Source organism: Tursiops truncatus, chromosome 5 (assembly GCF_011762595.2).
Source record: "Tursiops truncatus isolate mTurTru1 chromosome 5, mTurTru1.mat.Y, whole genome shotgun sequence".
Classification (NCBI taxonomy): Eukaryota; Metazoa; Chordata; class Mammalia; order Artiodactyla; family Delphinidae; genus Tursiops; species Tursiops truncatus.
Window position 1 is genome coordinate 26779766 of NC_047038.1, and position 16419 is coordinate 26796184.

Sequence of the window (16419 nt, forward strand, 5' to 3'; positions counted from 1 at the left end):
CTGCACACTTCTATTTAAAGAAAAATTTTAAACTATCCTCGAAACATAGATTGATGGTCTAATATTTAAAGAGTTTTCCAGTAAAGGGCACCAAGTTTTCTCTCTTTTCTTGCATGTCACTGAGCGCAGTGTTATAGTGTATTTAAATAATACTGGTACCAAATAGTCACACAAATAGGAATGAATAGAAAAGCAAATTATTACGTACCCAAGTTAATTTTTTGGACCTTCTGTCTTCCTCTCAGTGTCAGTTTCAGTGTGATCTGTAGGTATAAAATATGAAAGAAAAGAATGCTTAGAAAGTCTAAACAATTAAATTTGTGTAATTGCTTATAAATATTCATTTGGTATTCATTTATTTTATGCAGAATGTTTTTCTCTTTAAGTCCTTAAGTACATTTATACTGAAATTATGGGATGTATTTTTTAGATAATAATATGTAAAGAAAACAACTAGATAATATAGTGCAAGAAAATGAATGTTAATTTATATTTGTTTGATAATCACAATGTCATGCATGAGTTTAAATGAATGTTGAGTATTACTTTTCAGTCTCTGATTCTTTAGTAACCAAACTCAATTGTAGTTTCAAGTTGCCACTTGTCAACAAAGTCTTCTCTGGGCCATTACAATACTTATTGACCCTCTGAGTTGTTTTCAGAGTGGCTTCCATAGTGATAATGATCTTTCTTTAAGGTCAAAACCAATTATGTTAAAGCAAGGGAATGGTATTACCAAATAGTCTTCAACAATAGCAGTAATTTGATAGAATACATAGTGTTTTCCTCTCAAACAATTGTGAAAAATAAAGTCATTTTGCATCCAGAATATAGTAAGGAGTTCGATTTGCTCATTTATAATTGAAGATGTATTTTTTAAAGGAGACCCAGACTTATCATGTTAAGATATTTTACTATAAAGCCTGCATGTCATCGGAAGACCTAAGTTTTTAATTTGATTCCTACTAAACAAAATGATGATGGCTGCCCAGAGAAAGACAGTCTATGTGTGACTCCAGGCTCAAGGATCAAATGAAAAAAGGAATGTATTCATAACAATGAAAATTGGAAGCTGGGGAACAGAATCCAACCTGCAGAGTATGAAAATGTTTACATTTATTTCATACTCTGACACTTGATTTGAGCTCCGTTGAAGCAGCTCTTTGTCTGTTTGCTAAGGTGGCACAGCCAAAGCAGCCAAGTCCGTTTTGTCATTCCACCATCACAGACACAGTCCTAGCCCGGGTGTGACCATCGGAGACTAGAATTGATCGTCATTCCTGTCAGTCATCACCGTGTCTTTCACATTCATCTTCAGTGGCTCTTTATTTTCATGTCTATATCTCCACATAGACATGCTGTGTATAGAGACATTGGCTACCGAGGGGTTTAAGGCATCTCTGTTTCTATTTTCTGCATACCTACAGATAAACAACAAAGCCAACGTGGTAACCAGCCCCAAAGAAAATATTCCTACCCCGGCGCTGGTATACCTGGACTCTTTGTAACCCTTCTTAAGTTCTTTACTGTTTTTGGTGTTTCTCTCATTTGCTTTCACTATATAGATACATACATTTTTTATTTTTATTTTTTTGGATTTTGTTCTTGTTTTTGCTTTCTAAGATATGAGAAAAGTTCTTTTCTTTTTGTTAAGGTAGTTGTCAAACAGTGTGTTTCTAACATGAGATGACCTCATTTCATTGTTGACCATTGTACTGACGATAGCTGTGGTCTTCAGTTAAAAGTGTTGCATGCTGCCTTAGAAATACCGTAGAATGCGCTTTGGTTGCTCTTAGCTCTTCTTTTGATGATAGCTCTAGATATGCAAAGAGTGGTTTCTTCTTCTCCTGACGCAACTGTTGACATCAAGGAGAGCTAAGAGGATTACTGCCAGACAAAAGTAAATGTGGACCTTATTCAGAGTTCCTGTTTCTCTCTTATTATGACAGCAGGGCTTTGTAAGACCTCACTTTCTGAGATAAAGAGGCACTGGATAATTTAAAGCTTTTTGTTTGTTGTGTTTTAAATTAAATTATCACTGTTTCACTTTAATCCAAAGGATGAAATTGCATAGCACAGAGCTTTGAATTATCAATGGGAATCAGTTTTTTCCATTTCTATCAAATTCACACTATTAACAACTCAATCAGTTTAACACTTTGAGACCATATTATGTTGAAATTCAAGGTTTGAATACTGGCATTCAGTGTTCTTAGTTCCATAATGTTTTCCCCAAATTATTCCATGTTTTGATTTATGAGTTTCAGAAATGTTAATGGTTTTTTACTGTCCTGTGTACTGTTAATTTCAGATGAATGGAAAATGTTAGGGAGATTGTCCCACTAGAGTTAACCAGAAGGCTCAATTTAAAAACATTTAAAGGAAGGACACATCAAGATAGCAGGTTACTTACTAGCAAAAAAAGACAGTGTTGATCATACCTCCAGCCAGGGAAGGGAAGAAGGACGGCAGTAAATATGCTTTCTAAGTACTCAGCATAAAGTGTAGTGGAGATGAGATAGTCTAGTGGGCAGAGTGCTTATGATTGAAGAGCATTCTCCATGGGTTGCAGTAACTCCCAGTTGCTAGGACATCATATAATGAAAGTGCCAAGCATGCCGTTGATGTATTGACACTGAATCGTTTTTTACATCAGTTATTTGACTGTTATTTTCCGCTTGGGACTATTTCTTCAGTTTTCTAATAGAAAGTAATAGGAAAAATAATATATTCTTCATGGAGAAACATGACTTTACGAACAAATCTTTCATGTCAGTCTATAAAACAGAAATTTCTTATATATATATGAATTAACATGGGATTTAACAGCATTGTGTCTCAAATTACAGTGTTTATATGATTAGTTCTAGAACCTTTTCAGTGTTTCTCAGAATTTCTTATGGACTTGTGAAATACATTCTTTAGGATAGCCCTTTTTTAAGTGTTGTCCAGTGATTCTAGGTTTTCCAAGGGTATTTATCTGTGTATTGTGACACCATAATTTGTTCTCAAATTAATACAGCTGTAAAATATCTTCACAAAGACTTTGAGATCATCTCAGAAAGTTCTAATCTCCAGTGCCCTTGGCCAGTTTTCTATGGGACAGATATTAACAGGCTGTTTGTTAAAGATATAGGACTTTGTGAAACAGCAAGTGCCTCTTTAGGTCTCCAAACTTCAAAGCCTTGTCTGTATACTGATCACGAATAAGGTCTCGTGCATGCTGCTGCTGGGTACTGAGGTGCTGTATCTCATGGACTCACCAGGGAGATCTTTCATCAGAGATCTTGTCAGCTGCAACCTCTGACAGTAGTTAACATTGCTTAAGCTCTTGTCACTATTTAGTTGTGTCAGCTGGCTCACTCTGCTCTGTCCCTGCACTAGTTAAGAATGTACTTACCGATGCGAACTGTTTCTTTCTCCATTTTGTTCTCACTCAGGAGCCCCAAACTACTGTAATCCACAACCCTGATGGAAACAAGGTATTCAGAAAGAATCAACATCATCTTGCTTTAATAAGATTACACATCTCATCAAATATTCAAAGCAAAATTAATTCATAATCTCAAATTAGGAAAGAAAACCCTTACCCTTTTCTACCATACTTTCTTTTGGGCCTAATTTATCTGGAACTATACACATATTTCTTTGAAAACAAAAATGAATGACATTGTGAAAGAGAAATGAATGGTGCAATTAGTCAGTAAAAGTGCAGTTAACAAGTCTGTATGTCGAGATGACTGTGTATCTTAAGCAATTCCATCTGGTTTTCCCCCCCATGCCTGTCTGCATTGTACTTTAGATGTGTTCTGCATGAAATTTTAGAATTTCTTGCTATATCATTCCACTATCTTCAAAAAAATCAACTTGAGTTCATAGTTATTTGTTTAAATTTAATGTTGCTTTTGAATTTTATTCATTCTGTTGTCATAGTGTGCTTTTTGTTTTCTTTTAATTCCCTGTTGTTTGTGGTGTTTTTGTTGTTTGGCATGGATTTGAGGATAATCAGAGAGTTTCACTTCTTGTGAAGTATGTTTATTTTTGTTTAATTATATGCATTTCAGTAACAGACATGTAACTGCTTATCCTGAAAGAAGACTATGATGTTTCCTGTCCATTGTAAATTGTTTGCATAGCACGTTAACTAAATAACAGTACTTGTATACATGTCCGTAGGGTGAAAGGAGGCAGTTCCCGAACGTATTCCATCTTTCTGCTTTGTTACTTCTCATTCATTATTATATCTCTAAGGGGAGGGAAAAATACTTCATCAGACTTTTCTCAAATTTTAAGTATAGTCATGGGTCTTACTTTTCCTTACTCTTATCTACAGTGTTAAAGTCTTAGAAAACACATTTCCTCTGGTCTAACATTTAGTTGGTCAATATTAAAATTACTAAAGTAAAAAAACATGAAGTGTTATGTTCCTTAATATGAGATGTATTTTACAGTCGTGACACTTACAATGTTCTGAGTCCCTAAAAGACTCGAGGTAGTCAGGAGCATCACACATGTGAACAATTATTTTCAATATCGTTAGCAAGTGAAAGACCAAGCATAGCAGCTGGAGTGGACACTTCGATAATTCTAGCTATGTCATTTGTAAGAGTTGTTGCATGATATTTCCTGCTTACATGAATTATTTTTACAGTGCATGGGTTTATCCTCATCTTGAGTTTAAATTTGAATACTAGGTCACATTAAGAAACGCATGAAGACTCTGCTTTGGTTTTATGTTGTGGAGGCTCTGGATATATCTTTAATTAGTCTGTCCCTTTGGGTTAAATATTATATATTACAGTTGTATAAATTGATCACTTTTTTAATATTGAATCTCTGAAAGTACACTGACTAATGTTTGCATCATTTTCCAAAATTTGTTTTCATTGCTGAACACATAGCTATTGATTAGAAGTTTCCAATTTTTTTTGGCAGTACCCTTTAATCATTCCAAGTAGAAAATTGTGTCTTTCTTATGAACATTACTAAATTTCTTTGCTAGAAATATTTTATTAATACATTATTAATGGAAAAATTTGTCAACCATTTTAAGGAACGTGTCTTAATACTGGCAGTTACAGTGTCCTTTTAACTGTGCTTATTAATCTGCAACTTCATTTGTAGTTTTACAGAGAAATAGCTTTGTCTTTTCATTATGGGAGCAAGTTTCTTATCAATAAAGCCAGTTTCTAATTTAGAAATGAATGAAAAAAATCTGCTTTTTCCTTGAAAGTAAATTATTCATATAATTCCATTGTGCTGATCACAAACATGGAAATTCTTCTTGAAAGCACTTTCACCATATCTCAGCTTCTTCGTCAAATGATTCAATGAAACGCTTTTTCTCTCTACAGAGAAGTCAGGCTGATAAATAGCCTACAAATTTACTGCTTGATATAGTGCCTTACACAGAGAAAGGACTAATTACTACTTAATTGGGAATAAAAAATGTTGTTTTTTAAGGTTCAAATTCATTAGGCTAGTATATTCAACTTCTCATAAATACTTAGAGAAAGCACACCTTATGGGGCACTGTAACACAACACATCCTTACACAGCTCTTAAAATAAGTTGCATACTTTGACTACTTGTACAAATCACCTTGATTTATCGTGCTTCGGGGATTAGGCAACCAGAGTACTCCCTTTTTGAAATGTTTGCAGCATTTGACATTTTATTTCTGTCAAAACCGCTTAACATATTTGTACATTTGCATGTCGGCATATGCGCACAGCCTGCTGAAGAATTTTGCATGATACGTATATCACTTGCCAATTTTTTGAGAAAAACAAAAGTCAAGCTATTCATTGTTTGCAACTTTAAATATGTTTTCTTCTCAACAGGAGTCAACTGAGAGTTCAAATACAACAATTGAGGATGAAGATGTGAAAGGTACGATTAAACCCGAAATAGAAAATCCCAACTCAGAGTTACATATATCTCGGAAGAAAAGTATTTGTTTCAAATAACTAATAAGTTTAGGAACTAGGTCTATTCTGAGACACAAAATTACTTTTCTTTTTATAAGTACATTATTATTTTAATTATATGTACTGATTTTGTCCATTTTTTCTTCACATTATATTCTTTTCTCTGTCTTTAAACTATAGACAACATGTGGTATATTCAAGGACATTGTGATTTTAAACTAGTAATGAATGTTTGGGATCATAATATCAAATTCTAAATATATCAGTCAAAAGGTAATACAAAAGGTATATGTATGTCTAGAAAACAACTTATATTCAAGAACAGAGCATGAGAATAAAACTTTCAGTAGTCTCAATTGGGTTTCAATGAAATTCTGCATTTGTCAGCCTTTTAAACCTAGATTTTCATGCACTTTTCTAATATATTCTTGATCTCCATTCAGTTCATTTGTCCAGGTTCCCTTAGCTCCATATATGAGTCATTGCCAGCAGTTCTATCAGCATCTTCTCAGTGCCTCTGCACATACATACTAAACACACATTTGCAGTCAGTTTTCTTCTTTTTGGTCTCAGGGCTGTTTTTTTTTTTTTTTAACATCTTTGTTAAAAAGCAATTGGAGTGGGCTTCCCTGGTGGCGCAGTGGTTGAGAGTCCACCTGCCGATGCAGGGGACACGGGTTCGTGCCCCGGTCCGGGAAGGTCCCACATGCCGCGGAGCGGCTGGGCCCGTGCATCCGGAGCCCGTGCTCCACAACGGGAGAGGCCACGACAGTGAGAGGCCCACGTAACGCAAAAAAAAAGCAATTGGAGTATAATTGCTTTACAATGGTGTGTTAGTTTCTGCTTTATAACAAATTGAATCAGCTGTACATATATCCCCATATCCCCTCCCTCTTGTGTCTCCCTCCCACCCTCCCTATCCCACCCCTCTAGGTGGTCACAAAGCACCGAGCTGATCTCCCTATGCTATGAGGCTGCTTCCCACTAGCTATCTATTTTACATTTGGTAGTGTATATAAGTCCATGCCCCTCTCTCACTCAGGGCTGTTTTAGAAGTGTTAATTTTGCTGCAATTGTTTATGCAGTTTTGTATTCTTATTTTTTTAATTTAGTATAGGTAACTACAATTCCTACAGGCCACTTGTCTAGAAGCCATTCCAGAAAAAGAATGGTAAAACAGGGATATTTAAAACAGAAGTATTAAGGGAAAAGAAGTATAAAACAAATTCAGAGAAATGATCCATCAGATAATTAAACATTATCTGGAAAGATTATGACCTAATAGTATCCCCATAGGCTTTAATTCTGTAGGTAGCATTGGTAAGATATAATTTTGAAAAATTGTATTCATGTTATAGAATAAAGAACCTGGAAATTCTCAGGTCAAGGAGACATATAGGCTATTTAAGAAATGAAAATGGGGCTTCCCTGGTGGCGCAGTGGTTGGGAGTCCGCCTGCCGATGCAGGGGACACGGGTTCGTGCCCCGGTCCGGGAGGATCCCACATGCCGCGGAGCGGCTGGGCCCGTGAGCCGTGGTTGCTGGGCCTGCGCGTCCGGAGCCTGTGCTCCACGGCGGTGAAAGGCCCGCGTACCGCAAAAAAAAAAAAAGAAAGAAAAAAATAAATAAAAATGACTGTAGACCACAAGTTGCTAGTCACCTCTGCTGACTTCTTCCTCTTTGGTCGTACAGAACAGCTGACACTTAAATTGTAGTCTCTATTTAGATTACTAGCGCACTGATCTAACTTTGCTAGAAGTAGTCAGTCATTATTTACAGTGGAAAGGTGGATAGCTGTGTCGAGGATTTTATTTAGTAGCTCTATTTTTTTTAATTTATTTTATTTTTGGCTGTGTTGTGTCTTCGTTGCTGTATGTGGGCTTTTCTCTAGATGCGGCGAGCAGGGGCTACTCTTTGTCGTGGTGCGCAGGCTTCTCATTGCGGTGGCTTCTCCTGTTGTGGAGCATGGGCTCTAGGCGTGAAGGCTTCAGTAGTTGTGGCACGTGGGCTCAGTAGTTGTGGCTCGCGGGCCCTGGAGCGCAGGCTCAGTAGTTGTGGTGCATGGGCCCAGCTGCTCCGTGGCATGTGGGATCTTCCCGGACCAGGGCTTGAACCCGTGTCCCCTGCATTGGCAGGCGGATTCCCAACCACTGCGCCACCAGGGAAGCCCTAGTAGGTCTATTCATCTCCCTCTTGCCTCTGAGCTAAAATTTGAACTGAAGAAATTTTACGAATCACTGATGCCAGTCTTATTAGATAAAGAGATTTTTTTTAACCAAATAAGCAGATGTGCCATTTAGCTTTCCCAGTGATTCAGAAAGCATCATCTTTACAAGTATTTTGGACTCATTAGCTCTTTCACCCAAACAAAATGTTTATATGACTTTTTACATTCTTCTCCTGAAGGGGAATCAAGAAGAAGAAATAACCTGTGCATTATTCACTGGTGAGACTGAACCTTTAAATAACTGAATGAAATTAGGAGAATACTAACACCTCACTGTATGCAAGTCATCCTCTGAGGAATATGTTTATTCTTAGGTGATTACAAGCAGGGTTTTAATAAGTGGTCTTTCTCACCTGAATTGGACTCTTCACTATACTACATATTGGCTTAGGGTGATTGCTGTGAATGTGTGTAAATGTCAATATATAAACAGAGTCCCTGACAGTCTCGCCTTATAGCTTATATTAATTTAGTGAAATGAAATTATATCAGTACTTCTCAGAAAACAGCTCTTCTCTTGAAATCACAATGATATGGGTTTCATCTCACCGCTGGGATTTCCCAAATTGAGACAGTATTTGTCTCTATAGTTATGCTGAATCTACACACACCAAATGTTAGAGAAATTAAGCATAATATTGAGATCAAAAGAAATGTCCAGTTGATAAGTGAGCCCAAAGTGCCTTGGTTCCTTTCCTTAAACTCAATGAATAAACTTTTCAAGTGTCTGCTTTATTTTCCTAGGGTGGATGTGGCCACAGAGTCATATATATATTAGGCCTCATTTGTGTTCTTTTTAAGACCCATGCGGTCTTTTGGTGGTTAACCTTTTTAATATTGAATGATATCAGAAAACTTTAAGACTTGAAGATCCTTTGAAAGATCACCCAGGCCATCATTCTTACTGTAAGACAGGTGGCACATAAAACGGTCATAAATGTTTCTGATATATTTATTATGGTGGTGATAGGCTTGTGTGGGAATCTCTCCGTTTATTAGCGTACTGTCTTTCAGAAAGACCCTCATATATTTATACATTTGAATGACTGTACTCTTTTCTCTTTACCTCAGAGTTTGCCATAGCTCTGAATAGCCTGGTAGGGAATGTGTTTTTTGTCCAGCTCTGTTAGAACCCAAAGTTACACATATATCCAACATCTAGGAACTCACAAAGACCAATCAATTATATCCCCTGACCAAAACCATACCCTCACTACAAAACTATATTTTATCCACAAAACTGCATGTCTTTTCTTTGACACACACACTTTCCAACTCTATCCTTTCTATATACAGCCTTGTTATCAGGGTGAAACACCACAACTTTTAACATCCTCTTAAAGGCATATTCCCATAGTGCACTCCTCCGTGCAGCCACACGCTCCATTCCTTCCTGCTGGGCGCCCCCCCAACACCAGCACCTCGACTGGCATCGTTTCGCGGTGGTGTACGCATCCCTTGAACACCGTATCGCATGCTTCCCCTGCCAGTGTGGTGCACATTCCGTCCCATCCCTGAGGACCAGCCTGGCAGGGACAGGTCTACCTCCCCTCCACTGTAAAGAGACATGGGGAGGGGGAATTAAAACATCATGGTGACCTGACCGGAGGAAGAAACGAGGAACCAACAACAGGGTACCCTTTCCTGGCCTCTTCTGGAGGAAAAAGGTAGAAAGACTAGCAGCTGTCAGAGGAGGAAGAAAGCAGAAGTTGTAGTAGATTGACGGTTCTTTCCATTCAGTGGAACCTAGAGAGCGGGGATTTCGGAAAGACCCATTTTCCTTGAACTCTGCGTATTAGTTTCCATTCAGAATGGCCTTTGGCTTTCAAGAGGCCCCGGTCCCCGGTCACTCTTGCTTTGTATCTAAACTATCTCAGCTTCTTCATTCATTCAGGGAATGTTTACTAAATGTCTACTGTTTGCCTGAGCTCCACGTCTTCTCTTTGTGAACTAGTTTTATTCAAGAGCTTTCAACACCTCAGGCAAAACATTCTTCCGTGTGCTTTATATGTATCTTTTGTGCTATCATTTAAGCCATTTCTCCCATTTAATTCAATAAATATCAGGAAAACTTACTGAAAAAGTCAGACCCCAGGTAAGTGTATTTCATATCTAAACGTCCTTTTATTTTCTTTTTCTTAAAAACCTTCAGCATTGAGTTACAACCACAACATTTTTCTGCCCCAACTCACAGTCACCCTAAGGGACTTTGTGTTGTTTCACAACTCTTCTTTGTAAAAAGCTTCTGGTCCTGTGTTTTCTTTCTCCAAGGCAATGTATTGACTTCCTAGTATTGACCTTGTGAGCAGCTTCCTAATTTTGTCCTGTACTCAACCCAAATATTATCTCTAACGCTACTTCAATAAATTCAGTGTAACAGAGAGATACTAATAGTTTAAAAACAAATAAGCATCTTAATGAAGCATAGTTATTACCATAGAAGCACTGTGATAATAACAGCCCATTATACACTTTAAAAAAAAAGTTTTTCTATTAGAATTTATGGTGTTTTCAAAATATGATTTTTTTTTCGGTCCAAAGTTAATGAAATAATCATTCCATTTTGAATATATGTCTAGTAATTCATTAATTCCAGGTGTTGTCAAACAGCTGGCATTAGTGACCTTTCATGACTGGATGGCAGTGATGGCAGTACTGCTCTCAGGGGGTGTGGGTGTACCTAAAGTGGTCCTTTTGACGCTGTGTACATGTGAAGACTGTCCTTTGGTTTGTGGCTATAGCAACGGTTTGCAGGGCCTGCTGCTGTGTGCCACAATGTCTGTCCACCTCCTAGCCTGCCCAGCACCATTGCTTAGAGTCAGCTACTTCTTCCTGATGCGTGCGCATCAGTTTGGTCCATCTACTGCTTTTTCACAGGATGCCAGAGCTGTGCAGCCCCTGTTGACGTTGGGCTCCTGTGTGCCCTTAAGTGATCTCTGTCACTCATCCTGCTTCCGGCATCTCACTTCAGCTCAGCATTCAGCAGCTGCTTGGATCTCTTGCTGCATTTCATCTTTCTTACAGCTCTAGGCCAGTGGAGCTCTGTACCGCAAGCAGAAATGTATTGCAGAAATGTGAGACTGGCTGTATGTGGGGACTTCATGCTCGTTTATACTCTTTTTCCTTTTGCTGACACGTAGGTGATGGTAATGTGCGTAGAATGTTTGCATAAGGCTCAGTTTAAGGACACAGGTATTGACAGCCTTATCTCTTGACTGGAGGCAGGTATATGACGACACCTGGATGTCATGGTCTCAGCTAATCTACAGACTCACTTGATTAGTGAGTTTTTTGTGATCTGGACACAGATCACAGTAGTGGACAGTAGTGTCTTTTGTAAATCTGGACAGTAGTGGACAGTGTGATGACTAAATACTCAAATTCTACTGTTTACTGCAAATCATCGTTTCTGTGTAGGCTTCCCTGGGGCAGAGGACCACTTGATGCCAGTCCCCTTCCCACCTTAAGCAGTCTGTAACTCAGCACTTGGCCTTGCATGCATTTCTTACTTCAAGGGAATCTGCAAATTAAGAAACTCCTGGATATTGTATTTAAGGACTTTTGATGATTATGTCATTCCATTAGATTGAAAGCGTCTTAGAAGACCTGTAGGGCAGTGTACAGTAACTTCTTTTAGGTTTCTAATCCAAACTTTGATTTTTAAAAAGGTTTATTTAGAAAAATTCTTGTCTGCATGTGTGTGTCTACCTGTTGATCTTTTAACATTTAGATCAAGATACATAACTTATAGGACTGATGCAGAATTCATTCCATTCTACCACCGATGTAAAATTACTTCATTTTCTCTTTTTTTTTCACATTCCTTTATTTTACCCTCCGCACTCACTCTGTTTTTCTCTTTACTCTTTGCCTTCTGTGAGATTTGCATCTTAAATTTGTCAGTGATAGCCTCAGGCTTGTTTAGCCCTGCTGACCAATTATGAGAACTCTTACCAACCCCAGGTTAAAACAAAGTCTGAAATCAAAACAAAACAAATGAAAGCAACCAACAAACACATGAATGAAGGCGCTTTATAGAAGAGACTATCTAGAAGTAAAGGGTTTTTATTTATTTGCATTTGGAATGGTATTTTCATTATTCAATTTAGTGCAACAAATGTTCCGTGGGCACCTGCAGTGTAAGGTGCTCTATGGAGGCCATAGCCACACTTCTTGCCCTCGTGAGTAAGTCTAGAAAAGATAAAGATGATTCTGCGTGATAGTGTACCTTCTTTGTTTCTGGCTTGTATCCAGATAATTCTAAAACAAGAATAATATATTCATTGAAAAACAAACATAAGGACATAGCTACAAATAGTCATGTGAGCGAATACAGAAAATTTCAGATGCATGTAACACATGTAATTCCTAACAAAGAGACCTCTATTTGGAAAATTCGGATTCAATTAGTTTTTTTCAAAAGACCATTGAACACCTACTATGTACTAGATATGATAGACTAGGCTGAGGCCAAAAAACCCTTGCTCAAGGAGTTCTCAGTCATGTAGTACATTCTTTAATGAAATTATATCTGCTGGTCCATTTCCCCAATGAATGGGTTTTTGCATTAAAATTTTACTCTATGTTAAAGAAAGTTTCTTCCAAGGTACATGAATGTTTATCCTTAACACTTAGTGAATCAGGTAGTCTATTTTTTCTTTGTTTCTTTTGATGTGTAATAGTGTAACATTTTTCCCTTGGTCAGTGCTGTTAAGCAAAATGTGCCCGTCCATCATATGAAAAGTAGCATCATATTTGGTACAAAAAGACAGATTTAGTTATAGGTATTGCTTTTTTTTTGTCTCCTCAGTTTTCCTTATATACCCAGTCTACCAGCAAATCCTACGGGTTCTCCCCTCAAAGTACACTCAATTTTTTTTTTAATTGACTACTGCTCACTGACTCCATTTCCGTCACCCTGGTCCACAAAAGCATCATTAGCCTGCATTATTGACATGACTTCTTAGCCAGTCTCCCTGCTTTGGTATTACCTGTTTATGGTCTGTTCACGACACAGTAGTCAGAGTAATGCTTTTAAAGTATATCAGATTATGTCTTGTTTCCATTGGCCGCCAATGTCTTTAGAATGGATTATAAGGCCCTCAGTGATCAGGACCTCCTCCAGCTATACCTCCCTTTACTGTCTGACTTCATCTGCTATAGATGTCTCAGGAACACTGTCCTGATATGTATCAAGCTGGTTGCTGCCTCGGGGCCTTTACAGTTGCCGTTCCCTGCCTAATATGTCCTGATACAGATTCCATGTGCTTGCTGCCTCTTCTCTTTTTTAGTCTCTGATCAAATGTTACCCTCTCAGATCTTCCTTGATGACCCTGTTTTAAATTGTTTCCCTCCAAATCCAGTGCTCCCATCCTCCTTCTCTGCTTTCCTTTTCTCCTAGTATTTACCATTATCTGGAATATGTATTTTACTTATTTGCTTACGGTCTCTCTCCCCCTACTAGGATATAAATTTCTTCAGGACAGAGATTTTTGACTGGTTTGTCCACACTTATATCCACAGTATCTAGACCAGTGTTTGGCAAGAGTAGGAATAATAAGTATTTAATTGATGGAGGAAGGAAATAAGATAGAAATCAACCATGCCATGTCCTAGTAGTCACTAAAAAGACTAGAATTCTCTAAAAGTTATGATCACATCTCAACTTTTTATCTCCATAGGTTTTTGTCCACATGTTCCCTGCCCCCACCCCATAATTGAGAAACTAAAAACATAGAAAATGAAAATTTCAAAAGTAAGTCACAGGATCCTCTTTCCTGTTTGGATGGAGGATGTGTTTTGGTGTCAAAGATAGTAGGTTTGAATTACAGCCCAGCCTTTTATGAGCTAAGCGATCCAGCTGCCCATGTAAACCTCTCTGAGTCATATTGTGTACAGTGGAGATAATGATGTCTCAATACTTAACCATTTTTTACCTTCAGAAGTAAAGATTTCGTATGGTTCAAACCTAACAATAATAACAATAACAAAACGTAGTCATGTTAACTAGAGTAATATTTGTTAAATGCCTGGCCCATGATAGTCAGCAAAATTAATTATATTAATTCTGGCCATTCTTTCCTATGAGTACATGATATAAGCACAGAGGTTCACTACTAAAAGAGTCTGTAAATCTAAAGGGACCTGTGATTTTTATTGTAGCATCAGTGTTTCTATTTTCTAAGCCGTTTATTTTGATAAGTGGGTAAACATCTGTAAACGTTAAGACCCACAATCTTAACCCACAATCCAGCCAATCTACTTACATAAGCAAACAAAGAAGCTGCCCAAGTACAGAAAATAAATTCATATTTGGTTTAAAACAAAAGCCAATATTTTTAAAAAGCTTTTATTAAGGTAACAGTATTATTTTAATTTGTCATGAATTTTAAACAATTAGATTATTTTAATTCACTGTTTTTTTGCTTCCATGATATCACGTAGTAGGCACTTAATAAATTAATTATGAGGTTTTTGCATTAAGTTAATTTTGTTTGAACTCTTAAAATTTTTGAGTTTAGAGACATATTTTGTTTTTAATTAAACATAACATTTTAAGTAATGACTCAGTCTTTCCTCATTTAAACTGATCCTTTTATCCCTGGATGTTTTCACGTGTTTTGAAAAATTGGCTTATTTTGAGTGTGTCTTGATTATCCCTGATGAGAATAAAAGAGAAGTATGTAGGCTGATTGTTTTCGACAAAAGTAAAATACATATTTTTAAAGGAGTGTATCTATGCCAAATTCTCAAGCAAACTATCTCAAGAACCATAACATAAAATGTCCTTCTTGGAGACCGTGATTAGCCAGTTCAGTGTTTCCTCAGAGGGAAACTAACCATCTTGACAGAAGTTAACAGCTTAAGTGTGAAAGACCTATTATTTGTTTGTTTTTGAAGTAATTCATTACAGGATTATTGGTTTCTTCATTAACATCACTACATGTGGTTATTTACACTATGTCTATCCAGCACAACACGGATGGCAAACGTTAAGGAGAGAATTTGGGATTTTAGGGAAAGTTTGAGTAATAGACAAAAACCCATCATCACTATGTGTTTTCAGATTTTAAAAGAAAGAAAATAAAGAAATTCTGCTCCAGAATGTCATTTGTTTTCAATTTGAGCTAGAGAATGTTTTCAATTGGGGAAAATAACTTGCTGTGGTGGTGTCTGTTTTGAGTACAGAGTATTTTTACTCTCTACTTAGCTAGTTTACTGAGAATTATAGTATTCTAATTAAAAAAAAATTGTATACTATTACGTTGTATAGAGTTACGGTGAACAAAAATGTAAAGATACTGCTGAAGAATAGAGAATTACCTCTGAAAAGCTTAACAGTCTCTAATGACAGAAAAGAGCTTATTTAAAGAGATCCCAGTGATTTTTTTAGAGGTACTGTGACCAGTGTAGAAATGGTATGAGCATATGAGATTGTGTTTTTAAATCTCTCTTCAGGAAATAGAAGATCTTCATTTATAACCTTTATAAGTAAAAAAAAAAAAAAAAAAAGATTAGACTAAGATGGAACTTACTAACGCTATTTAAATATATGAACAGTTAATAAAAATGAAGTGTGGTGCTTGCTTGTTTGTTATGGAGGATAAAACAAACAACGTTTGTTTGGGATGAATGTGTAAGCGCCTGTGTCTGAGTTGGTAAGATCCTTTTAGTCTATACTAGAATTTTCTAACATGAGCAGTGTTGTGAATTATTGAAGAATTTCCTCTTCAGTGGTTTGTGATGTGTTGTATAATCTGCCTATGCAAGTGCTAAAGATAACCCTTATAGGCGTTCTAAGTGGTGTGTCCCCCTGGAACTTCAAGTTTCTAAGTGTGGACTGTTAATTACTCATCAGATAACCTGAATGGTGTCTTTGATGAATGTTCATCTTTTATATTCAACAAATAATGGAAAAAAGTATTTCATACTCACAAATATGTATCTACTGTTACATTTTATGATAATTTACATTTATAATATATCCTAGAATAAATGAAAGCAACAGTAATATGTTGTTAGTTCTGAAATATATAGTTCATAAATGTAATTCTTTCTATACTCACATTGATTAAAACAAGAATAAATTTACTGGTCTTGTAAAATTTGGCCAAGATATCCCAACAAGTACTTGTCAACAGGAAAAAATACTACACAATCTAAAAGTTGAGAGTTATGTTTTGTTCGAGGACTTTACTGAGGACTATAGCCTGGGAGGCAGCCTCTCAGATAGCTCTGAGGAAGTGTCCCAAAGAGGTAAGG

The 16419-nt window shown here is 36.9% G+C and overlaps 1 protein-coding gene across 26 annotated transcripts in view; it reads left to right on the forward strand.

Annotated features, from left to right (window-relative positions):
- CAMK2D (calcium/calmodulin dependent protein kinase II delta) overlaps positions 1-16419 on the forward strand; it is a 366378-nt gene that overhangs the window by 327852 nt on the left and 22107 nt on the right. For 13 of the 26 annotated variants that reach the window (XM_073804928.1, XM_073804937.1, XM_073804927.1 and 10 more), the window contains one exon: positions 5844-5892. In XM_073804928.1, the coding sequence (XP_073661029.1) occupies positions 5844-5892 (49 nt within the window). Of the gene's footprint in view, positions 1-1427; positions 1488-3440; positions 3483-5843; positions 5893-16419 lie in introns of all 26 variants that reach the window. The other 13 variants (XM_073804924.1, XM_073804923.1, XM_073804932.1 and 10 more) reach the window with 2 other exon arrangements.